Genomic DNA, 26,841 nt, shown 5'->3' with positions numbered 1-26,841 from the left:
ATATATATATATATATATATATATATATACACAGTGCCTTGCGAAAGTATTCGGCCCCCTTGAACTTTTCAACCTTTTGCCATTTCAGGCTTCAAACATAAAGATATAATTTTTTTATTTTTTGTGAAGAATCACCAACAAGTGGGACACAATTGTGAAGTGGAACGAAATCTATTGGATTTTTGAAACTTTTTTAACTAATAAAAAAATGAAAAAATTGGGGCGTGCAAAATTATTCGGCCCCCTTGCGTTAATACTTTGTAGAGCCACCTTTTGCTGCGATTACAGCTGCAAGTCGCTTGGGGTATGTCTCTATCAGTTTTGCACATCGAGAGACTGAAATTCTTGCCCATTCTTCCTTGCAAAATATGGGAACAGAGGGGTGCCAGACTGAGTGCAGTATAAATCATATATTTAATAAAAACAAGTAGTAACTCACAGGTTAAATTAGATGAGTTCAGTATGTGGTGAAAATCGCCAGTCCTGGAGTCTCATAAAAGTGTGTGGTCATGAAGGCACCAAGGTCTGAGGAAACATGGGGCTCTGAATATTTATTAGATTGGTAAGATTTACTCTGTTGGATTTTGTCATCTATTACAAGACTTTGTTCTGTATTGGAAGTCAATAAAGTGCATCTCTCTGGAAGAATTGGGTTGCTGCGGAAGAGTACTTATAATAACGAATTAATCATCTACCCACGATATATAAATGATATCTCACTACAAGATGTGACTGGTCTGATTCGTGCCGCGCATGCGCCCCCCCCAGAAATGATTTCAGATGCATTTTGAGTCGCACAGAATCGTATATGACAGTGGAAATCACATTGTTTTCAATGGTGCCTGTTCACATGAATGTAACTCAGCACGGTGTCATTTAAAAAAAGGGTCTTGTACTATTTTGGTGTGATTCCAGTGCGATTTTGGGTCCATAAAATATGAAAACCACATCCAAAATGCAACCAAGCCACAATACATTGTCACAGTGAACATCGGATCGCACTAGTATGAACCTAGCCTTTACATTCCGGTAATTTTCTGGCTTTGAATGGGTTTACGTGGTATATCTTATTTTACCCATGTAAAATATTATTTAGTGAAGCCATAATATTGGTTTTGATTCAGATTATTATTATACATGATTTATATATTTATATGGTTTTGATTCAATTCTAAAGTATATTCAGTAAGAGTGGCTTAGCACATTTTAAATTATGCCAGTTTATTTAAATATTTGTAACTCATTGTAGGTATGTGTACTGCATTTTCTCACATTAACATTCCAGTCCCTCAAAACTCAGTTCAGGTCCTATAAGGGGGTGTGTAACACCCCTTTGCAATCACTTATTCCTTCCTCACAAAGTAAACCATAATGATTTTTGGTTATGTTTATTTTAAGCATGCAACTTTCAGAAATGTAAAGCTGTTCTAAAAGCACAAGGTTCTTTACCTTAATACATGTCTATGCATGAAGGTAAAAAACCTTCTGTTTGCAGCAAACCCCCCCTCCCCCCAATACGTACCTGAGTCCCATCGCGATCAAGCGATGTGCACAAGAGCCTTGGCTCTCCGGGGGCTCTCCCTCCTCATTGGCTGAAACAGCAGCAGTAGCTATTGTCAGTCGCAGCCAGTGCGCCAATGAGGAGATAGAGGGGGCATGGTCAAGCCACAGCTCTGTGTGGGAATGGACACACAGAGCAGCAGTTCGGGAGCGGGCCTGCTCAGGTACCACCATAACTAGCTCTTTTGCTCTGGGGGCACTTTGCAGGAGAGAGGGACCAGGAGTATCGATAGGGGACCCAAGAAGAGGAGGATCAGGGCTGCTCTATGCAAAATCACTGCACAGAGCAGGTTAGTGTAACATGCTTGTTATTTAAAAAAAAACTGAAAATACTTGGCTTTAATATCACTTTAACTCACCAATTGAGAATGTCACCCCTTCAATGAACAGGCACATTTGCATTAGTTATTTTGTAAGTAAGTAAACATTTAAGGTAGTTGCCATCATGGTACAGCCTTTTCAGAGCTTACTGGGATGGCTATTAAACAAACTAGCAATGATAACTTCATATGCCACGTACACATGAGCAGAATGTCCGGCAGGAAAAGTCAGACGGAATCTTTTCCTCGTATATTCCGATCGTGCCTCATCTGACTTTTTCTCTTATATTCACCGACCGACACAGCTCCTCTCTGTAACTAAATGGGTTTGTTAGCCTGCCAGTAAGAGAACTAGGCAAAATTATAACACAATACACAGAATTGTCAGTACCGCCCAGGGGGCTGACCCTGTGCTAACAACCCTCCCTGCTGCCTCAGTTTTAATTTGCCTAGTGAAGGAGAATGACCTATGAACCCCACGGGCCCTTCGGTCCATTTTTTGATGCAGGACTTATGCTTCTGCGCAAGATGGACGATCCTGTGATCTTCTATCAACTGCTGGCTGGGTGACAGGCCGGTTGAGTTATCCTTGTAGTCCCCCCAGTCCGGCCATCGAGCGTGTGCAAGTCGCAGCTACGGCTCGGCAGGCCACGACATACCTCCGCTCCAGAGGTGGTCGTGAGCTTCAATGCTCCGGGGTATACATATGACCGGGCTACTGATGTCTGGATCACAGTATACCGAGGCCAGCAGCCACCCTGTAACTGCGCACTAGTGGGTCTGTGATGGAATATCTCCCAGCTCTTCAGGACTGGTAAGTACGGCTCTCCCTGCTTCGGGGGGTTGAGCAGCTGGACATTCCCTGGGAGGTCAATTCGGGGGGCCACCTCACCTCCTCTTCTCTCCCACATCTCTATCTTCCCTCCAGGGGGGCGGCTGCATGTGTCTGCTGGCGGTGTGTGTACAGGGAATCGCTGGGTCTCTCACCTGTGCGGTTAGCAATGGTCCTGGTTCCAGTGTGGGGGGTCCCAAAAAGGTGCCTGTGGAGGTATTTTGCTGGTTGGAGGCAGCACTGTGCTGTGGTTTTCACTGGTCACCGCATGGTGCTGTCCGGCGGCCATTTTGGATGGGGGCAGAGCAGGTTCCCCTTGTGAGCTTCAGCGGCCATTTTCTGTAGGTTTTTCCTATTCAGATCATTGGCGGCCATTTTCTTGAGGCCGAGCGCTTTTTTTCACTGCAGCTCTCTAGTGACAGCATGCCATGTGCTATCACACGCTGTTTCCTGTGTTTCCTGTGTATACAGGACGATGGGCGGCCATTCCCTGAACGCCGGTGCAAGCTCTGCAGATCGTTTCACCGCTCTTTTCTACTGCTGCTGCCGACACAGCTTCTTCACTCTGCACTTGGGTAACCTCCTGGGGACTACAGGCAAGGCTAGTAACCATCACATAACGCCTCAGGGTGGTGAGTCTGCCACTAAGAGCCCCCCCAGCCAGCGGCAGCAGGAGAGTGGGACCTTCACTGTCCTAAGTCCCCTTTCAGGTGGCAGACAGGGTAGGGTCAGCATGGTTTCAGAAACTGGTGTTTCTTCCCCCGAAATCCAGGCTATTGCAACCGGGTCACCTGCGGATAGCGCTGTGCCCATGGACACCCTGACGGTGGTCCTTAACTGATTTGTTGCTAAAATAGAGGTGGTGCGTGGAAGGAAAGGTGCTCTAAAAAGGCCCCTGCCCCCCCCCCCCCGTCCTCTGGGGAGAGTTCTGATGCAGACTCGGGCCCTGCTGCGGCTGGTGACCCCTGCTCTGACCTATCAGACGAAGCTGTCCAGGACCATTCGAACAGCGAGGATGATTCCCCGTCTGGGTCTGGGCGTGACATGGCGCTGGTTGGAGTACTTATCACAGCTGTGCGTAATACCCTGAAGATCCAGGAGCCAGCGGATCTTTCTGCTGATGTATAGGTCCCCTTTGGGTCCCGCAAGCCAGCACGTTCACCTAAAGTGTTCCCGTATTTGACTTATTGTGACAAGTTCATTATCAGGGAATTATTAGACCAGACTGTGTGGACTGCACAGAGGAAACCCAAAAAGGCATGTAAGTGAAATAACAAAAAAAAGTGTTTATTATAAATGAAAAGAAAGTGAAAACAAACAGTGCACTACCAACCACAAACAAGTAATATATACAATAAATGGGGAATACCAGAGTGGTCAACAAAAGCCAGGCCGAGGTCATACACCAGGGAATCAGTAGATAGGTAAGGAAGGGGAACCAGCAGGAGAGGGAGAGGACGGATGGATGGGCTGCAGAGCAGGGATCTTAGGTAACAGGGGACAAGAGGGACAGGTCCAGGATGGGCTCAGGATCAGGCAGGAACAGGTCAGGTAGATACATGCTCAAGGTCCAAGTTCAGGCAACAAGGTCAGGGCACATGGACAGAGCGATACCAAGGCAAGCATGTTAGGGCTTTCCGGGTATTTATAAGACTACCAATGATTACCCTCACGTAACAGCTGAGCGCAGAAGGTGCTGTTTGCTCCACACTGCCGGAGTACACCCGCTGGTGGGCACCGGTACTACAGCCCAAGGATCCAACAGTGCCACCAGGAGGTAGGTCCTCTTATTACAGGCCCTGGATGTTAGAAGACACCCGCTGGTGGACACTGGTACTGCAATCCAAGAGACCAACAGCGCCACCAACGATTTGACCTTTTCATGACAGTACCCCCCCTCAAAGGAGCGGCCTCCGGATGCTCCAACTAGGTGTAATTGTCCAACGTTAATGGCCTCAAACTGCACAACGGATGAGGGCACGTCAAGCTGGCACATCAGGGCAGACAGCGGGCACATCAGGGCAGACAGCGGGCACATCAGGGCAGACAGCGGGCTCCAGGTAGTCGAGCTGGGCAGCAATCACCGGGTCGTCGAGCTGGGCAGCAATCACCGGGTCGTCGAGCTGGGCAGCAATCACCGGGTCGTCGAGCTGGGCAGCAATCACCGGGTCCTTAGGCCGAACAGCAAGTACTGTAAGGGCAAGCTGGATCACAGGCACTGGCTCAGCAAGTTGAGTAACGGGCCCGGCCCAGCGGGCTGGGTGACGGGCCCCAGCTCAGCGAGCTGGACACCAGGCACTGGTCCGGCAAGCCGAATAACGGGCACAAGCTTAACAGGCCAGGTAATGGACACTGGTTCAGACACTGGTTCAGAAGACTGGGTAGCGGGCACCGACTCCGCAGACTGGGGAGTGGGCACCGACTCCGCAGACTGGGTAGCGGGCACCGAAACTTCAGGCTGAGACACGGGCACTTCAGACTGGAACACCAATATCCAAACATCAGGCTGGGAGGCTGGTACATCAGACTGGAAATCCAGCACATCAGACTGGGAGGCAGAGACATTGAACTGAAAGGCTGGCACATCAGACTGGGAAGCTGGCACATCAGGCTGGCAAGCCGGAACATTAGACTGGCAAGCAGAGACACCAATCTGGGAAGCTGGCACATCAGGCTGGGAAGCCGGAACATCAGGCTGGCAAGCCGGAACATCAGGCTGGCAAGCAGAGACATCAATCTGGGAAGCTGGAACATCAGGCTGGAAAGCTGAGACATCAATCTGGGAAGCTGGCACATCAGACTGGGAAGCCGACACATCAGACTGAGAAGCCGACACATCAGACTGGAAGGCAGGCAGCAGGACATCAGACTGGAGGGCTGGCATGTCGGACTGGAAGGCAGGCAGCAGGACATCAGACTGGAAGGCTAGCACGACATCAGACTGGAAGGCTGGCACGTTGGACTGGAAGGCAGGCAGCAGGACATCAGACTGGAAGGCTGGCACGTTGGACTGGAAGGCAGGCAGCAGGACATCAGACTTGAAGGCTGGCACGTTGGACTGGAAGGCAGACAACAGGACATCAGACTGGAAGGCTGGCACGTTGGACTGGAAGGCTGGCAGCAGGTCATCAGACTGGAAGGCTGGCCCGTTGGACTGGAAGGCAGGCAACAGGACATCAGACTGGAAGGCTGACACGTTGGACTGGAAGGCAGGCAGCAGGACATCAGACTGGAAGGCTGACACTTTGGACTGGAAGGCAGGCGACAGGACATCAGACTGGAAGGCTGGCACGTTGGACTGGAAGGCAGGCAGCAGGACATCAGACTGGAAGGCTGACACTTTGGACTGGAAGGCAGGCGACAGGACGTCTGGCTGGGTAGCTGGAACTGGGACGTCCGGCTGTGTAGCTGGAACTGGGACGTCCGGCTGGGTAGCTGGAACTGGGACGTCAGGCTGGGTAGCTGGAACTGGGACGTCAGGCTGGGTAGCTGGAACTGGGACGTCAGGCTGGGTAGCTGGAACTGGGACGTCAGGCTGGGTAGCTGGAACTGGGACGTCAGGCTGGGTAGCTGGAACTGGGACGTTAGGCTGGGTAGCTGGAACTTGGACATCAGGCTTAGGTGGGCCACCGGATACAACTGGCATGCATGCAGGCTGGAACGGGTTGGTTGGTGCGGAGGCGGGTTGGGTTACTGGCAGAATTGTGTGGGTCGGAAAGAACTTTCATTTCTTTTTTTTCTTAGCCACTGCAGCTTTGTATGTAGGTGCAGGGCTGTAAGAAAAGAAAGTATCTGGGCAAAAGGAAGACCAAGGAACAGTGGCAGGAGGAGGGTTTTGTGGGATTGTTACAGGTGGAGGAGAAGAGGCAGGTGGATTGAAGGCAGGATAGGTGCTACACTTGGTGACAGGATAGTAGTATTTGTTAGGAAGTGGAGTAGACTGGGCTGTAGCTGAGGTTGCCATAGGCAATGGGGAGATGGATACTTGGGAAGGCAGGTGATTAATGACAGGGCTGGAATGTTGTGGCTTAGCTAAATGCAGGAGATCTGACCATGTCTATAGCACAGGTTGAACAAACACTGATTCACACACAGCCTGACTAACCAGAGATTGCACTGAATGGATGCAGTCAGACAACACCTGCTGTGAAAAAGAGGAATAATATTCCATGAAAAAGGCTGGATCATCCTCTAACAACCATACCAGAGATTCAACTTGGCCCGAATTGAAGGGGGGAGAAAAATCATCACTTCCTTGGGGATAACATGACAGGGCTGGCTTTGCACATAATTGGATTAAGGGCTGAACATCCTCAAATGACATGTAGCCCTGATCCACCAGGGAATGAGCTGATCGGATGGTCTCTATCAGCTGGTTACTAGTCCACCCTTTTAGAAGCTGGCGACAATATTCACCATCCTCTTCTGCCAGCAGAGAGTAATACGTGATTTCATTGAAATCCATATTGGCAGACTAACAGGTCAGGATGGTTCCTCAATGCAGCCAAGTCTGGTCAGGGATGGCCTTGGTATACTATCAGGGAATTATTAGACCAGACTGTGTGGACTGCACAGAGGAAACCCAAAACGCATGTAAGTGAAATAACAAAAGTGTTTATTATAAATGAAAATAAAGTGAAAACAAACAGTGCACTACCAACCACAAACAAGTAATATATACAATAAATGGGGAATACCAGAGTCGTCAACAAAAGCCAGGCTGAGGTCATACACCAGGGAATCAGTAGATGGGTAAGAAAGGGGAACCAGCAGGAGAGAGAGAGGACGGGTGGATGGGCTACAGAGCAGGGATCTTAGGTAACAGGGGACAAGAGGGACAGGTCCAGGATGGGCTCAGGATCAGGCAGGAACAGGTCAGGTAGATACAGGCTCAAGGTCCAAGTTCAGGCAACAAGGTCAGGGCACATCGAGAGAGCGATACCAAGGCAAGCATGTTAGGGCTTTCCTGGGTATTTATAAGACTACCAATGATTACCCTCACGTAACAGCTGAGCGCAGAAGGTGCTGTCTGCTCCACACTGCCGGAGTACACCCGCTGGTGGGCACCGGTACTACAGCCCAAGGATCCAACAGTGCCACCAGGAGGTAGGTCCTCTTATTACAGGCCCTGGATGTTAGAAGACACCAGCTGGTGGACACTGGTACTGCAATCCAAGAGACCAACAGCGCCACCAACGGGTGGACCTTTTCATGACATTCATCTACAGGGAATGGGGTCGGCCGCAAAGGACCTTTTTGGTCCCCAAAAACATGGCGGTGCGTTACCCTTTTGAGCAAAGCCTTCTCAAGAAATGGTCGACTCCTCCGGTCGTTGACCCCCCAGTATCCAGGTTAAATTAAGTAACCACGATCCCGGTAGAGGGGACTCCTGGATTCAAGGATCTCCTTGTTCACGGTTGTGGGGTCCGCCATACGACCAGTACTGGCATCTGCACTTGTGTCACGGACACTGACTGAGTGGGCAAAACTTTTGCACCGCATATTGGGAGAGCAAAAGGCATCGCCTGTCTGCGTAGAATTGGCGGACCAACTAGTGCAAGGCCTCAAGTATGTCTGTGACGCGTCCCTGGATACCCTCCCCTTTTTATACAGGGCTTCAGTGTCAACTGTGGTGCTGCGCCGCCTGATTTGGTTAAATTGCTGGTCTGTTGACCAGGCATCTAAGAAAGCCCTGATGGATCTTCCCTTCCTTGGTGACCGGCTCTTTGGAGCCTCATTAGATGACATTATTAAAAATGCTACCAGTGGTAAGAGTACCTTACTCCCACAAGCCAGGAAGCCTAAGGAGCCACGCCGCAGGCAAGGGCCCTCTTTTTCCGCTCACAAAAGCGTCCCTGGCATCGCAAGCCTGCGACAAAAAGTGCTACCTCATGAAGGTTTGCCCCCACCCATGTCTCGGATGGGGGGTCGCCTTCGGGAGTTTGCAGCCCGGTGGTCCTCCCAGTTATCCGACCAATGGGTCTGCGATCTGATTTCCACGGGCTACAAGATAGAATTTCTCTCTTGACCGCCAAACAGATTCTTCCCCTCCAGCATACCCGTGTCCCCGGTTCGCCGGGAGGCCCTGTTGGGGGCGGTAGGGGACTTGCTGAGTCGAGGGGTGATTGTACCAGTTCCGGAATCGGAAAGCTTCTAGGTATTCTACTCAAATCTGTTTGTGGTTCCCAAGAAGGAAGGGGTACGTCCGATATTGGACTTAAAAGCCCTCAATCACTTTGTGAAAGTGCAGAGGTTCAGAATGGAATCAGTTCGTTCAGTAGTCGCTGCACTCCATCAAGGGGGCTCCCTGGCATCCTTGGACATCCAGGATGCGTACCTGCACATACCCATATGTCTGCGGCATCAAAAGTTTCTGCGTTTTGCAGTTGGGGAAGCCCACTATCAGTTTGTGGCTCTACCATTTGGCCTGGCATCAGCCCCCTGAGTCTTTACCAAGGTATTGGCTCCAGTTTTGGCGTTGCTGCGACAACACGGAATCGCGATCATGGGGTACCTAGACGATCTCCTCCTGAGAGCATCTTCTGCCTCAGAGTTGGAGGAGGATGTTGCGATCACCATGCAGACTTTGCAAGAATTTGGGTGGCTGTTGAACCTAAAGAAGTCGGTGGTTGTACCGACCCAGTGTCTGGAGTACCTAGGTTTGCTGCTGGACTCCAAAGAAGCGAGAGTCTTTCTCCCTTCAGACAAAGTGCAGACCCTCAGAGCCGTGATAAACCTACTGTGGAATCGCGAGCGGTCCTCACTTCGCTTTTGCATGCGAGTCCTGGGACTCATGGTGGCCGCCTTCGAGGCCGTGCCGTATGCCCAATTCCACACCAGGGTCTTGCAGAAGGAGATTTTGTCAAAATGGGACAAATCTCCGTTGTCCTTGGATCGCTCGATCCAGGTGAGCCAGTCAGTCAGAGACTCCCTGCTATGGTGGCTGAGATCCCCGGTGATTCGGTCAGGAAAGTCGTTCCTACCTCTCCAATGGACGGTGATCACAACGGACGCCAGCCTATCCGGCTGGGGTGGAGTGATGGGCGTTCAGTCGGCTCAGGGCCTCTGGTCGACGGAAGAATCCAAGTTGCCGATCAATCTGCTCGAATTGAGAGTGATCAGGCTGTGCCTCCACACATGGTCGTTGAGTCTTCAAGGACGTCCGATCAGGATACAGTCAGACAACGCCACAGCTGTGGCATACATAAATCACCAAGGGGGAACAAGAAGCTCAGCTGCTGCTCGGGATGTCGCTCACATACTTCGGTGGGCAGAGTGACACGTTCCAGCCCTGTCGGTCATTTACATCCCCGGGGTGGAAAATTGGCAGGCGGACTATCTGAGTCAACAGATGCTGGACCCAGGAGAATGGGCATTGCATCCGGAGATATTCAGGCTGCTGTGCCTGAAATGGGGCACACCAGATGTGGATCTATTGACCTCCCGTCTCAATCGGAAGGTGCTGTGATTCGTGTCCATGACAAGAGATCCGTGGGCAGACGCATCAGACGTGCTGGTGGCTCCGTGGGATCGGTACCAGCTGATCTATGCCTTTCCTCCACTGAAACTGTGGCCACGTCTGCTTCGCAGAGTGGAAGCCGAGGGGATTCCAGTAATCCTGGGTGCCCCGGATTGGCCTCAGTGGCCCTGGTACGCAGACCTGCTGCGTCTGGTGGCAGACGCTCCCTGGCGACTGCCGCTGCGAGAGGACCTCCTATCTCAAGGTCCAATCTTTCACCCTGCTCTACCATCGCTGGCTTTAATGGCATGGCTATTGAGAGCCAGGTGCTGAGGTACAGGGGTCTGTCGGACTCGGTGATTCCAACTATGTTGAGGGCGTGGAAATATTCTTCACGGAAGATATACCATCGTACCTGGAAGGCCTACATCTCCATGTGTGAGGAGAAAGGGTGGCATCCGCGCTCCTTTTCCATATCCAGGATCCTGCTGTTTCTTCAGCAAGGAGTAGACCAGAAATTGGCGTTGAGCACCATTAAGGGGCAAATTTAAGCCCTGGCTGTCTTTTTTCAGCGACCCCTGGTGTCTCACTCATTAGTGAGTATCTTAGTTGAGGGGGTACGACATGTAGTCCCTCCTGTGCGTCCACTGTTACCCCCATAGGATTTGAACGTGGTGTTGTCGGCGCTTCAGAAGCTGCCGTTTGAGAATATCAGGGAGATTCCCCTGTTGACCCTTTCACAGAAAGTGGTCTTTCTAGTGGCCATCACATCAGCCAGGAGGGTTTTGGAATTGGCAGCCTTGTCCTGCAAGTCGCCTTATCTGGTCATCCACAGGGATAAGGTGGTGTTGCCTCCGCAACCGCCCTTTCTACCGAAGATGGTCTCGGCTTTTCATATCAATGAGGACATTGTATTACCATCGTTGTGTCCTAAGCCGAAGCACCCCAAAGAGGTGGCCCTTCACGCTCTCGACGTGGTTAGGGCTCTAAAAGTGTATTTGTCCGCCACGGCTGCCTTTCGGAAGTCAGACTCGCTGTTTGTTTCGGTGGCTGGTCCAAAGAAGGGTATGGCGGTCTCGTCTGCCACCATTTCCAGGTGAATCAGACAGATTGTAGTAAAAGCCTACGCCTTGAAGGGGCAGGTGCCCCCCTTTCCGGTGACGGCCCACTCTAAAAGGGCAATCGGAAGGTCTTGGGCCTTTCGACACCAAACGTTGGTTGCTCAGGTGTGCAAGGCGGCGACCTGGTCGTCTGTCCATACGTTTACCAAGTTCTACAAGGTAGACGTCAGTGCATCAGCTGATGCCTGTTTTGGCCGCAAAGTTCTGCAGGCAGCCGTGTAGTTGCAATTGAGTTTTTTTTCCTGGTTTTTCAATAAAAACTCAGTACTGTTTTGTTAATGCACTGTTGCATTATTTCTGCAAAAGGTTGGGGTTTGGGGATGTCTCCTGTGAGAATACCCGGTTATGTGGCGGTGTTTTTTCCATACACTGCTGTTTTTTTGTGGGTTTAGTTTCACTAGTTCCCACTTGCCATGGTGGATGAAGTTTTAATGCTGTTTTTTTCCTACCCCTCGTTGGACACTGCTTGGGGAACGTCCCATTTAGTTACAGAGAGGAGCTGTGTCGGTCGGTGAATATAAGAGAAAATAGGATTTTTGTACTCACCGTAAAATCCTTTTCTCTGTAATTCACCGACCAACACAGCACCCACCCCTCCTTTTCTCTACCTTATACTGCTTGTTGACATACTTAAGCTGCTGGGGCAGCAGTGAGGGTTGTTAGCACAGGGTCCACCCCCTGGGCGGTACTGACAATTCTGTGTATTGTGTTACAATTTTGCCTAGTTCTCCTAGTGGCAGGCTAACAAACCCATTTAGTTACAGAGAGGAGCTGTGTCAGTCGGTTAATTACAGGGAAAAGGATTTTACGGTGAGTACAAAAATCCTATTTTTTTTGAAAATTCTGACGGACCTAGAAAGAGAACATGTTCTAAATATTTCCAACTGAACCAATTCCTATTGGAAAAAAACGCTCGTCTGTATGCTATTCCGACGGACCAAAAACGTTGCATGCTCTGAAGAAAGTACGAGATGGAAGCTATTGGCTACTGGCTATTGAACTTCCTTTTTCTAGTCCCGTCTTACGTGTTGTACATCACCACGTTCAGACTTTGGTGTGATCATGTGTACGCAAGACAGTTTCAGCAGAATTCCATCAGAACTATGTCGGATAAACCTTCAGAGTTTATTCCGATGGGAAAACCGGTCATGTGTACAGGGCATTACTTTTTGCCAATTTTTTATTGAAGCTTCACACACAGCCATATTAACTGAAAGGTAATAGGAGGCTTTTTCTTCTGTTCTTACCAATGCAGTAATGTTTGTTCTAAATAGTAGATCAAATTGAAGCTTGCTTTCAGTAAAATACCTATAGAGAATTGACTTGGTTGGACTGCCTGTTGGCTGCAAGTAGTAAATTTAAAATAGAAATAAATAAAAATATTTCTAAAATATAAAATGTTTAACATAAATAAGATATTGTGACACGTCGGGGGTTTCTTAGCTCAATGGCAGTGCCAAAACAGTAAGTTTACTCCACGCCAAATGGTTTTCAGGGCTTTCCTAACGACTTTTATTTAAAAGAACATCAAAACTTTACACAGATATGTTTCTCACGCAGGGTGTTATCTCCATCACTGCAGAAACATAGCATTCCGCCTCCTGGCTCTCTTATGGCTGCTCCAAGTACCTCTTTAGGGTCTTCCTGAACATTAGCAGCTTTTTGGTCCTACTGACCATGAAAGACCATGTTTATGCACAGATGCTGCACTTCAGCTCTGTGTCTTCTTTACAGCTTCCTAGCTCTTCTGCCCCTCATGGACTCTCTCTACAGCTTCCTAGCTGTTCTGTCCCTTGTGGACTCTCAGGCTCAGGTCTTGCTCTGTCTTGACCAAGGCACCTTGGTGCACACCAGCACCTCTCACGCTCTACAACTTGGTGCACACCAGCACCTCTCACGCTCTGATCTCTTTGGGAAGGTGCGACTCTGAGCTCTATCTCTGGCTCTCATATTAAGCCAGCACACACCTGTAATATAAAATTAAATAAAGGTGTGCTAATTCATCCTGTGAAAAATATATCCATGGAGAAAAAATATTAATAAATACCGCACTACTAGTTTGTATCAGTCACTGTTACCTGGTGCTGATAAATAGCTATATACAATATTGTAATAAAGTATAAACCTCACACGCGTGATAAAAATAATAACAATAATATAACAGACTGATGTGAAAAAGTCCAAAACAAATATTAATAAATGAGGCAAGGATCCACCCCATTGAAAAAACTGTTTCCAATATGTGCCTTGCAGCCCAGATCCAGTGATATGTGCACCACCAACTCTAGGTGAATTGCCTGCTCACCTCAGGGAGAGACCCCATGGGTCAAGTTACGTCTTAGGTATAGAGGTCTTCAAAGATCATAAAATAACATGAACTGTATCCAGGATCCCCTGCAGTCCTCGTAGCATCTAGTGGAAACTGTTCCTTAAAGATTGCTAAGAACACAAGAGACAATCATAGTGCAATATTGCTTAAATATGTGCAATTTTATTAAATGTAAAATAGCCCACTCGCATCTGAAATATCTTGTACAATAAATATACGCAAATACAATATCTTGCATTAAGGGGACATCAAGAGCTCGCCTCCTCAAGCTTTCTTCCCGGCCTACGAGACACCGAAAGTGACACCACCGCCTCCTCCCGACGTGTTGCGTCACTGGTCACATGACTGACAAGGGAATTCCCTTGAGAGAGATTCCCTCAAGAAAGTCTCATGACCAGTGATGCAACGTGTCGGGTGGAGCCGGTGATATCACATCCGGTGTCTCGTTGGCCAGGAAGTAAACAGTGAAGAGGCGAGCTCTTGATGTCCTTTTAATACAACCTATTGTATAAGATGTTTCAAATGTGAGTGGGCAATTTTACATTTAATTAAAATGCACATCTTTAAGCAATATTGCGCTATGATTGTCTCTTGTGTTTTGAGCAATCTTTAAGGAGCTGTTTCCACTATATGCTATGAGGACTGCAGGTGATCCTGGATACATAAACCACCATATTATCCAGTCGCACAGTGTCACCCTGCTACAATATCTACAGAAACACTATACATTCATAAGGCAACAAGTGTGTTTTAATCTGGTATCTAAATGACCTCTAGTCTTTCGGACACCAGAAGACCACAAGAATTCATGTACTGCCTGGGTTCACTTCCTGCTGACTGGGAAAAGTTGGTAGAACCCAAGATGGGTATGAGTGAAGTGCTGAGAGGTCAAAGTTCAAATTACATTTGAGCACAGAATGCATAAAGCAGCAAATTCAATTTTTTTTTTTACATTGCTTCCTTGTGGCACTGTGGTCCTGCTTTTTGCTTGGGCAGTCTATATGTAGACTTTGTATGTCCTATACCTGTTTGTATGGGATTTGTGGGGATGATCTACTTTTATCACACAACTGAAAACATCATAAAGCGGAGTTCCACCCATTTTCTGCACTTTTTGCCTTATCCCCTTAGCTCATCCTTTTCCAAATGCAATTTTTTTTTTTTTTTTTTCCTAATTGAAAATACCTTTTAATAGTGTTATTTTTCCTGTACTTCCTGCCATCCCCGCCTAGTCGATTACGTCACTAGGTGATTCGCAAGGGTTCCTGGGATAGCGGCGCCATGTAATCCAGGAGTCCTTAAGAATCGCTTACTGACGAAATCTCGCGTTATTTGCAGTCAGGCAGAAGGAGAGATGCGCAATGGCATTACCGTGAATACGTGAGAATGAGAGGTGCATGCTGGGAAATGAAGACAGAAGGGCTTCAGATGCCCACAGCTAAAATGGAACCTGCCTGCTGCCGATATCTGTAAGTAAAAAAATATTTTTAAATAAAGTAAAAGTGCAACACATATGACATGTTGTAAATGTTAATGTACCTGTTTGGACAAATACAGAGCAGTCTTTAAAAAAAAAAGTGTTTGGGGGACTGGAACTCCGCTTTAATGGTGCCTAAAATTAGCTCCCGTAGAACAGGGAACCATTCTTCCAGTTGTGCCTTATTTGATATGATGTATATATTATACAAAAATAAAAGATTCTGATCCAGGAAATTAGGTCAACTGGCCTTGGGGTGTAATGAAATAATTCGGTTTTATCCCATATGGCACAATTGCCAACTGTCAGGGCTGGCTTAGCCCTTCCTCCTCTGGGCTGGCCGCTCACCTGCCAGCTCTCTTCTCTTTCCACAGTTACCAGCTGTTCCCGATGATGCTCGTCTGACCTGCCTATTTAATGCCTTCCAGCTCACTCTTTCCTTTGCCTTTGCGTTGGTCACATCATTAGGAACCATCTCCTGCTGTTTGTTTCAAGACTGACTTGCTGACATCCCTCGTGGCTTCTATCCTGCTTGCAGTTGCTCTCCTTGGATCCCTGACGTCTAGACTGGCTGATTACCCGATCTGGTTTATGAACTTTGGACTGGCTGACTACCCGATCTGGCTACTGGACTCTGGCTATGCTTGACTATGCTTTTTCCTATTTACCTTTTTATTTTTATTAATAAACAAGTGTGATTTGATTGTACTTCTGTCTCTGTCTGTTTCATGGTTCCTGATAGTACGCAAAGGCCATGAATTCAGAAGATACAGTCAATCCACTTGTTGGTAATATTTTTTCCAGATTGGATGAACAAGATCACTGCATGGATCAGTTTGCCTTGGCGTTACAAACGCTCCTGAATCGCACGGCTCACCTGGAATCCCCCACGGTGGCTGCTCTGGTACAACCTGAGTTGCAGGCTGTCCCTGCTGCTGCGCTAGTGTCTGTGCAGGCACCAGCCTCGAGTATTACCTCCAGAAGGGGTATGTCTGGTTCTGCTCCTCTTTCCCCGCCGATTTGGGAGCAATCCAGTTCAATGCAGAGGGTTTCTCAATCAGGTTGAGATATACTTCAAAATGCTGCCCCAGGCGTTTCCCACGAACAGAAGCAAAGTAGGTTTCCTGATATCTTTGCTTTCTGAGAGAGCCTTGGCCTGGACTAACCCTCTATGGAAGACGCAAAAACCTGCCTGTTGTCTTGAGTTACCCTCAGTTTGTGGTCTCTTATAAAAGGGTTTTTGACGTTCCCGCACGCTCCGCTTCTGCTGCCAAGTGCCTCATGTCCATCAAACAGAGTACGAGAACTGTTGCCGACTAAGCCATTGACTTCTGTACTCTGGCAGCAGAGGTTGCTTGGAACAATGAGGCCCTCGTGGCTGCTTTTTCTCATGGTCTCTCGGATTACATCAAAGATGATATAGCAGCCCGAGATATAACCACTGAGTTGGAGAGCTTGATCTCGTTTGCCATCCTCATTGACTCCAGACTCAGAGAAAGACTTTCTCTTAAGGAGTGCTTGCTGAAGCCTTCTGTACGTTTGCCTCCGAGCTTTGTAGTCCCACCCATGCCTCCCTCAACTCCCATGCCTCCTGGTACAGAGTTGGTCAGGGAAGATGAACCCATGCACCTGGGCTTCACGCGTCTCTCTGCAGATGAGAGAGCCTTTAGGAGGAGGGAGAGATTGTGGCCAGGCAGGTCACTTTTTGAAGTCTTGTCCTACCAGTCTAGGGAATGCCCGAACCTTGAGGTCCTGTCATGGACAGACCTTAGGTGGCGTTGTTTCATCCCCAGTTATCCAGAAGGATATGCCCCTGGTTTTGGTCACCCTTTCTTGGGCTGAGTCGTCCATCGAGATATAGGCGCTAATTGACTCTGGGGCTGCAGGCCTGTTCATTGATGCTGCATTTGTTTCGCAGCACTCGATTCCGCTGCAGATGCGTGACACTCCACTTGTCATTGAGGTTTTTGACGGGAGACTTTTACAGCCTGCCCATGTGACTCATGAGACGGTTCCGTTGTCCATGGCCGTAGGGGCTCTTCACCATGAGATAATCCAATTCCAAGTTATTTGCTTGCCCAGATTTCCGCTGGTTATTGGTTATCCTTGGTTACAGAGGCGTAACCCCTCTTTTGATTGGGGCTGAGGTCCTCTCCTGGTCACCACAATACAGTGAGACATGCTTCCTGAAGGTATCCAAGGTCCTGTGCACTGCTTCATTCCCCTCCCTGAGTACCGTGATTTTGGCGATTTATTTGATAAAGGTCAAGCCGGTAGTTTGCCTCCACACCGGCCTTATGATTGCGCAATTGACCTTCAACCTGGTGCCATACCTCCTCGTGGCCGGGTTTACCCTTTGTCGGTCTTGGAGGATAAGGCCATGGAGGAGTATGTTGCTGACTCACTTTCTCGAGGATTCATCCCAAGTCCTTGTCTCCTGCTGGTGCTGGTTTCTTCTTTGTGAAAAAGAAGAGCGGTGAACTAAGACCTTGTATAGATTATAGGGGTCTCAATCGTGTCACGATTAAGAATGCCAACCCGATTCCATTGATTACAGAATTATTTGACCGCCTCAAGGAAGCAACGGTTTTCACAAAGCTTGACCTGAGAGGGGCATACAATCTCGTGCGCAGTAAGGAGGGTGACGAGTGGAAAACTGAGTTAATACCAGAACAGGCCATTATGAATACCTGGTAATGCCTTTTGGCCTTTGTAACGCCCCGGCAGTTTTCCAGGAATTTATTAACGATGTCCTCCGAGATTTGTTGCAATTGTGTGTGGTGGTTTATCTCGATGATATCCTCATATTTTCCAAGTCCCTGGAGAGCCACCACACAGATGTCTGTCGTGTACTTCAAAAACGAAGGGAGAACAATCTCTATTGTGAACTGGAGAAGTGCGAGTTCCATCGTGAACAGGTTACATTCCTGGGCTATGTCATTTCCACTGCTGGTTTTTCGATGGGCCCAGAAAAACTGTCGGCAGTCCTACAGTGGCCTCGACCCATGGGTTTACGTCCTCTGCAGCGTTTCCTGGGCTTTGCCAACTACTATCGGAAGTTTATTCGTAACTTCTCATCTCTGGTCAAGCCTCTGACTGATATGACCAGAAAGGATGGTAACCCACAGAGTTGGTCTCCGGAGTCCACTAAGGCCTTTGAGACTCTCAAGGCTGCCTTTGTTTCTGCTCCTGTGTTGGCACATCCTGATCCTAAGTTGCCTTTTATCCTAGAAGTTGATGCTTCTGAGACTGGAGTTGGCTCCTTTCTGTCTCAACGTCCTAACTCTGAGAGCGCTATGCATCCGTGCGGTTACTTTTCTAAGAAATTGTCACCTGCTGAATGCAATTATGAGATTGGTGACAGAGAGCTGTTGGCGATCATTTAACCCTGAAAGAATGGAGACATCCCCTTGAAGGTACCACTGGGCCCATTCTTATTCTTACTGACCATAAGAATCTTACATTCTTGCCTGAGGCTAAGCGACTCTCTCCCAGAAGGGTGCGATGGGCTCTTTTCTTGTTGAGCTTTAATTACATTGTCCCATTCTTACCCCGTACTAAGAATGTAAGGGCTGATGCTCAGGTCCATGCTCCTCCTGATAAACCTTGTGACCACTGCTTTGTCCCAGAGAGTCTCCGTACTGCAGTGCTCCAGACTTACCATTCTCCCAAGGCAGCTGACCATCCTGGGAAGAATCAACTCATTTGGACCATCTCCCAACAATTCTGGTGGCCTAGTCTACGGGCTGATGTTACTGCCTTCGTAGCTGCCTGTCCCGTGTGTGCTCAGAGTAAGACTCCACAAAACCTTCCAGTGGGCCTCCTACAACCCATACCCAATGGAGAGAGGCCCTGGACTCACCTGTCTATGGATTTCATTGTGGAATTGCCCAACACCCAAGGCAACACTGTTATCCTTATGGTGGTTGACCGGTTCTCAAAGATGTGTCATTGTATTCCACTTAAGAAGTTGCCCACCTCTAAGGAACTGGCTTCCATTTTTGCTCGGGAGATCTTTCGCATACATGGGCTACCCAAGGTGATTGTCTCGGACAGGGGCAGTCAGTTTGACTCCCGGTTCGGGCGAGCCTTTTGTGTACAGTTGGGAACCCAGCTTGCGTTCTCTTCTGCGTATCACCCGCAGTCTAATGGGGCCACAGAATGAGCCAATCAGTCCTTGGAGCAATTCCTACGTTGCTATATTTCTGAGCATCATAACTGGTCTGACCTATTACCTTGGGCAGAGTTTGCTCACAACAGTGCCTTGAATTCTGCCTCCCGATTGTCTCCATTTATGGCGAATTATGGTTTCCAACCTTCCATGTTGCCTGACTCGTTTGTTCCGCAGAGTATTCCTGCATTAGAGGAGCATCTCCGTGGTCTTTTTTCCACTTGTGTACAAGTCCAGGAGGCTTTGCGTCATGCTATTGATAGATACAGACTCCATGCTGACTGCAGACGCCTGCCTGCGCCTTCCTACCAGGTTGGGGACAGGGTCTGGCTGTCATCTCGCAACCTCCAGCTCCGTGTTCCCTCACTGAAATTTGCACCTCGGTTTATTGGGCTTTTCCATATCCTTCGCAGGATTAACCCAGTAGCTTACGCGTTGGACCTTCCTCCTAGTATGCGCATCTGAAATGTGTTTCATGTCTCCTTATTAAAACCGTTGGTCTGTAACTGATTTACCACCTCGGTGCCACGCCCTATTCAGGTTGAGAACCATGAGGAGTATGAGGTACAATCCATTGTCAACTCCTGTAGGTTCCGTGGGCGCATACAGTACCTGATGCATTGGAAGGGGTACGGTCCGGAGGAACGCTCCTGGGTTTCATCCTCTGACGTACCTGCCCATGTCCTCCTCCGTGAGTTCCATAGACGGTTTCCCCTCAAGCCCGGTGGCCCTCCGAGGGGGAGGGGTCATTGGGGGGTACTGTCAGGGCTGGCTTAGCCCTTCCTCCTCTGGGCTGGCCGCTCAACTGTCGGCTAATTGCCAGCTCTCTTCTCTTTCCACAATTACCAGCTGTTCCAGATGATGCTCGTCTGACCTGCCTATTTAAAGCCTTCCAGCTCACTCTTTCCTTTGCCTTCGCGTTGGTCACATCACTAGGAACCATCTCCTGCTGTTTGTTTCAAGACTGGCTTGCTGGCATCACTCGTGGCTTCTATCCTGCTTGAAGTTGCTCTCCTTGGATCCCTGACGTCTAGACTGGCTGATTACCCGATCTGGTTTATGAACTTTGGACTGGCTGACTACCCGATCTGGCTACTGGACTCTGGCTATGCTTGACTACGCTTTTTTCTATTTACCTTTTTATTTTTATTAATAAACAAGTGTGATTTGATTGTACTTCTGTCTCTGTCTCTTTCATGGTTCCTGACACCAACAGTTGCCTTATTTTGGTTCAGAGCTTCAGATTATGAGAGAAGTTGCACTTGGTAGATAGTGTGATTTATTTACTAAAGGCAAATAGACAATTGCAAGCGCAGTTGCTTCCGAGCTTAGTAAATGTGGTAAATCTCTACTGACTTCCATCATCCAATCATGTGCAAGAAAAAAAATTCTCTTTCCATTTTCCTTGCATTTGGTTGATAATTATTTGTAAAGTGCAGCTTTACCTCATTTGCTAAGCTCCAGAGCAAATGCATTTGCAGAGTGCAATTTCACTTGCAAAGTACACAGTTTATTTGTCTTTAGTAAATCAACACCATTTGTTTTTAAATTTGTGTATAATAAGTATTAAACAAGGTGACTCATAGCTCTTTCAGGTAGAGCGTAGCAAAGTTATTTATTTACCAACCACGGACAGATTCATTTAGAGACCATAGAGGGTCTTATTCAGAGATACTTTGTGATATATATAGCTCTTTTAAATATACTTTTAATAAAAGAATAACAAGACAAATCCTTTATCACATCTTTTATGCAGGGCAACGCACAATTGGTGTCATAACCAAACTCGACCTGATGGATGAAGGGACAGATGCTCGAGATGTCTTGGAAAATAAGCTATTACCTTTGCGAAGAGGTGAGGACACATTTTTCATAAGGATAATGTACTACTACTACTACACCCACTGCACTTGAGAATAATTATTTCATAAGAATTTTGTACAAACTGATATGTGTTCACTTAGAGGGTAATTCTAAAATTCTTACAGCTGAACTACGGGCAGATATAAACAGTCACATTGTATTCAATTACCGTAAAAAACTGGTAAATATATTCTGAAATGCGGCTAGCTTAATCACCAAAATCTGCTTTTATGTTAGCTTACTGTTACTTTCTTGCAACAGAACTGAGCCTAAAAGAATGAGAGGAAGATTAGTGAGCTATTGTGGCTCTTTTGCATTTCATAGTGGGAAAAAAAAGCAGACTGTTGCCCTCCTAATTGTAGGGGTGCTCATTCTCAATCCAGTCAACAAGTTGGGGTTGGGTTGGTCGCCAAGCTGTATTGCTTGACTGCAGTTTAAAAGCGAGGTCACAAAACAAGCTATGTGGTACGACAAGGGTGCCTGGATCTCCAGACTGGCTACAAATATATTTACACATATATTTACACATCTTTTAGCATTTAAGATGAAATAAACAGGAGGGTAAAACATCAATACAGTATATCTTCAGGCATGGCCCACAAGTCAATGAGATGCATATATAGCTGTTGACTTAAAGTGTAAATAAACCCCCCTATCATTTTTAGCCAAGGAAGCTGCCATCTTTGCCTCTGTTTAATCTACAACTGCCATGATGTTGCTCATGTAGTCAGTTATGACACCAGCCATTGGATGGTTTGACAGTTTGGTTGAGAGCACAACCAATGAAACAGTTTTCTGAAACTGGTAACTGGATGGGTTTTCTTCCACTTTAAGTGTACATTTGTACTAGACAACCTTAGAATAAAAAAGTTTGGAAATAGGTCTAGGTTTTTGAAAAAAAACATTACTATTACTTTGTGGTGTAACTGATACAAAAAGGGGGAGGCACTGTGACCCAGGAAGAGATGTATCCCATAGTAACTAGACCTGATGATCTAATTCTGCATGTTTTTAGTTCTTGCTGCCAGGTCCTTGATCCAAAACTCCTCTAGTATACCTGCCATTAGATCCTCCATTGAGTGAGCCCTCTTCAACCTGCAACTTAGTGATATCAAGCCTTTAAAATATTGGTGGCCTGCATGTTCCTCAAATGGTCAGACCAGACAGTCTGACAATGGTCAGATGGGTAGGCCCACGTGAAAATGATGGTCCACAGCCTAGGTCATGGAAAAAGACCTCACAAATGTAGTCCACCCTTCTCCAATGAAGGTTCATCTTGCCAGAATTGGATTAATAGCATTAAAAGGCTTAGGAATTCTGCGCTAAAAATGGGAGAGTATGTGTATTATACAGTGCCTTGAAAAAGTATTCATCCCCCTTGAAATTTTCCACATTTTGTCATGTTACAACCAAAAGAGTAAATGTATTTTATTGGAATTTTATGTGATAGACCAACACAAAGTGTCACATAATTGTGAAGTGAAAGGAAAATGATAAATTATTTTCAATTTTTTTTTCTAATAAATATCTGAAAAGTGTGGCGTAAATTTGTATTCATCTCCAACCCCCCCCCCGGGTCAATACTTTGAGTCAATACTTTGTAGAACTACCTTTCGCTGCAATTACAGCTGCCGGTCATTTTGGGTAAGTCTCTACTAGCTTTGCACATCTAGAGAGTGAAAGTTGTGTCCATTCTTCTTTGCAAAATAGCTCAAGCACTGTCAGATTGAATGAAGAGCATCTGTGAAAAAACAAATCTTGCCACAGATTCGCACATGGATTTAGGTCTGGATTTTGACTGGGCCATTCTAACACATGAATATTCTTCGATCTAAACCATTCCAATGTAGCTCAGGCTGTATGTTTAGGGTTGTTGTCATGCTGGAAAGTCAAGTCTTTTGCAGACTCTAATAGGATTGCCTTGTTTTTGGCTTCCCCCATCTTCCTATCAACTCTGACCAGCTTCACTGCCCCTGCTGATGAAAAGTATTCACACAACATGATGCTGACACCACCATATTTCACGGTGGGGATCGGTGTGTTCAGGTTGATGTGCAGTGTTAGTTTTCCACCACACATAGTGTTTTGCTTTTAGGCCAAAAAGTTAAATTTTGGTCTCATCTGACCAGAGCAAGTTCTTCCGCGTTTCCTGTGTCCCTCACACGGCTTCTTGCAAATTGCAAACAGGACTTGTCATGGCTTTCTTTCAACAATGGCTTTCTTCTTGTCTCTCTTCCATAAAGAACAGATTTGTGGCGTGCATGACCAATAGTTTTCCTGTGAAGAGATTCTTCCACCTGAGCTGTGGATCTCTGCAGCTCCTCCAGAGTTACCATGGGCCTCTTTGCTGCTTCTCTGATTAATGCTCTTCTTGCCTATGAGTTTAGGTGGATGGGCATGTCTTGGTAGGTTTGCAGTTGTGCAACACTCTTTCCATTTTTGGATGATGGATTGAACAGTGCTCCGTGAGTTATTCAAAGCTTGGGATATTTTTTTATAACCTAACTGCTTTAAACTTCTCCACAACTTTATCCCTGACCTGTCTAGTGTGTTCCTTGGCCTTTATGAGTCTGCTTGTTCACTAAGGTTCTCTAACAAACCTCTGAGGGCTTCACAGAATAGCTGGATTTATACTGAGATTAATTACATACAGATAGACTCTGTTTACCAATTAGGTGGCAATTGGTTCAACTAGATTTTAGTTATGGGTGTCAGAGTAAAGGGGACTGAATACAAATTCACGCCACACTTCAGATATTTATTTGTCAAAAAATATTTATCATTTTCTTTCCACTTCACAGGTATGTGCCACTTTGTGTTGGTCTAACACATAAAATCACAATAAAATACATTTACCCTTTTGATTGTAACATGACAAAATGTGGACAATTTAAATTAGTATTAGTACTTTTTCAAGGTACTGTAGATGGAGAACCTGCCTGTATTTCTCCAAATAATTTTCACTGATGTATGGGTTATTTTGATTCCTAATTCCATGTTCCATTTAGACAAACTGTATAATCTCTTTTAAGGGAATCTTCCAGGGTTTTACAATTCTGTAGATACACAATTTCAGGTGAGATTGGATGAATCCCAAAGTACAACACAGTTCAAAAGTGGTAGCTGTATTTATTTGAGCTTTGTATTTAGGTGTTTGAGTGGAGGTCTGCCATTTTTTAGTTTTAAATAGATGTCGCTGGATTCAAACTAGTGCGAATTGGATGCAGGTTTCCCCGCATCCAATTCGCATGGCAAGAGAGTGTGCCTGGCTCTCAACGGAGCTGGTTCACATATCTCTGTGGTGGCTGTGGAGCAGATTGCACAGGGGTCCTATGCGTCTTTGGAGCCTTCAGGTCCAAATTCAGGTAAAAATGCAGGCCTGATTTGTCCCTGATACAGAGAACGCCCCGGACCCCTGTGAGCCACATCTATATTAAGTGTGAACCCAGCCTAATAATTATACACTTTTAAAAACTTCTTTAAAGATGTAAAGTGCATTGCACTGCGATGTGATCCCGCTTAGATTTCTGGAGGTCCAGAATATGTTAACAAATGTCCCCTGGATTAGCAGATGATACCTGTGCCAGCTGCTAGTTTTGTGATATTGGTTCCAGAAACAATCAGCCAATCATAGCAAGGCTAAATACTAATACCACCCTAATTGTAAGAAGCAATTTGCAGGCTACCGCTGTTCAAGAGAATAGCAGTCTGTATAAAAAACATACATAAAAAAACTTTTCCAAAAATTTACGTTTTTCAATTGGTTTTTCTCACGTTTTTCCATTCTTAGCTTGTAATAAAAAAATCTGAGTTTGGTATTTATTAAAACAGTGTATCAAATAAAAGCTATGTAGGTAATGTATTTTCAACCCTGTTAAATATGACCTGAACATCCAGGCATCAGTAGCCCCAGTAATTGAAAGGGTTAAGTAGTTGAGGGGAAGTAGATGGGTAGTTAAGATTAGGAGGTCTTGGAGACCCTGAAGAGGTAACCCCCTCAGCACCAATTTAATAATGAAGCAGGGCATTATGCTCAGCATTTGTATCACCTGACCCCTTTTACACGTTTGGACAAAGCAGAAAAGGTGACTCTATTTCTTAGCCTAAAACATACATACATACATACATACATACATTCATGTGTTTTGGGGGTGGTAGTAGGAATAGAGTTTTGGTCTATATGCCAAAGTGTTTCCTGTAGCCTCTCCAACAATTGTAAAATATATTTGTAATGGGGAGACTTGCCATGATCCTTGACCTTATATTCTACAGGTTATGTTGGAGTTGTAAACAGAAGCCAGAAGGACATCGATGGTAAAAAAGATATCCAAGCCGCATTGGCAGCCGAGAGGAAGTTTTTCTTGTCACATCCTGCTTATCGACAGTTCGCTGACCGCATGGGTACCCCTTATTTGCAAAAAATTCTCAATCAGGTACCCAATACAAAAAGCATTCATTAAGATCAAGCAGCTATACTTTAAACTTGGTCAATTCAGTTTAAAGCATCATTCTAATTATTTTGAAAAAAACAACACATTCAGAGAAGCTTTGCATACAATATTGTTGATTTTTACTTGCTCTAGTTCTGTAGTTGCGTAAATGGACATTTTACTTGGTGAACAAGAATGCTGATTGAGAGGGACAGTCTATGTCATTCACATAATCATTCTTAGAGGGTTATTTATGAAAGGCAAATCCACTTTGCACTACTGAAAGTGCATTTGGAAGGGCAGTCACTGTAAATCTGGGGGGTAGATCTAAAATGATGGGAAGCTGTGCTGATTTTTATCATCCAATCATGTGCAAGCTAAAATGCTGTTTTTTATTTTCCTTGCATGTCCCCCTCAGATCTACAGCGACTGCACTTCCGAGTGCACTTTCAGTGCAATTTCAAGTGCACTTTGCATTTGTAGTTTACACTTGTAGCGCAAAGTGGATTTTCCTTTCGTAAATAACCCTCTTAGTGTTGTAAAAGGAAACACTGAAACTCGGAGCATGCCTCTGGATATACAGCAGTCTTCGTAAATGACAAACCTCCTAATACAGGACTATGTTGCAGATGGCCATAATCACGAGCAAAAGAACATTTTTGGAAATCTCTGCAGACACATGTTGTGTTTTGGTCAGTTGTAGAATATCATACATACACATTATAGACTAGTTGCACTAAATTTCAGGCATCTCTGTTTCTAGATTTGTACACAGTGGGGAGGGATTAAAACCTCTGTCAGGCTTATATTTTTGTCTGTATCCTAATTTCCCTTATTTGAGTGCCTAAGATACAACAGGAAGTGAGAACAGGCCCACCCCAAGAAGAAAATACCACCTTTTATTATTACTGTCCCAGCCCTTTCTATCTATGCAAGGAGCCAAGTCTCCACCTCCTCAGTAACAATGGGTGGCCTATAACAAACTCCAATGAGTACCTTTGTAGTACGCACACCCGTGTGCAGTTCCACCCATAATGCTTCAGCCTCATCACATGCTCCATCAAATAGGTCGTCTTTTACACTCACTTTGAGATTACTTCTCAGATAGAGACAGACACCACAACATTTCCTTTTTACACTGTCTCTCTGAAAAAGAGCCTAGCCAGGAATTTTAATAGCCCAGTCATGTGAAGAATGAAGCCAGGATTCAGCAATACCAATTAAATCATAGGTCTCTTTGTGCACTAAAGCTTCCAACTCACCTAATTTGTTTGCCAGA

The 26,841-nt window shown here is 46.4% G+C and overlaps 1 protein-coding gene across 16 annotated transcripts in view; it reads left to right on the top strand.

Moving 5' to 3' along the window:
- DNM1 (dynamin 1) overlaps window positions 1-26,841 on the top strand; it is a 305,071-nt gene that overhangs the window by 119,809 nt on the left and 158,421 nt on the right. For all 16 annotated transcript variants that reach the window (XR_013273564.1, XR_013273522.1, XR_013273538.1 and 13 more), the window contains exons 5-6: window positions 21,026-21,124; window positions 25,405-25,565. Coding sequence is in view for 13 of the 16 variants with exons in the window: in XM_077478763.1 (XP_077334889.1) it covers window positions 21,026-21,124; window positions 25,405-25,565 (260 nt within the window). In the remaining 3 variants the exon portion in view is untranslated. The remainder of the gene's footprint in view (window positions 1-21,025; window positions 21,125-25,404; window positions 25,566-26,841) is intronic.

The sequence above is a fragment of the Lithobates pipiens genome, unplaced genomic scaffold, assembly GCF_037356315.1.
Source record: "Lithobates pipiens isolate NorthernLeopardFrog02 unplaced genomic scaffold, aLitPip1_a1.2 Scaffold_1, whole genome shotgun sequence".
In the NCBI taxonomy this organism is placed as follows: Eukaryota; Metazoa; Chordata; class Amphibia; order Anura; family Ranidae; genus Lithobates; species Lithobates pipiens.
Note: the sequence above shows the minus strand (reverse complement) of the source record. Positions and strands in the feature narration are given on the sequence as shown.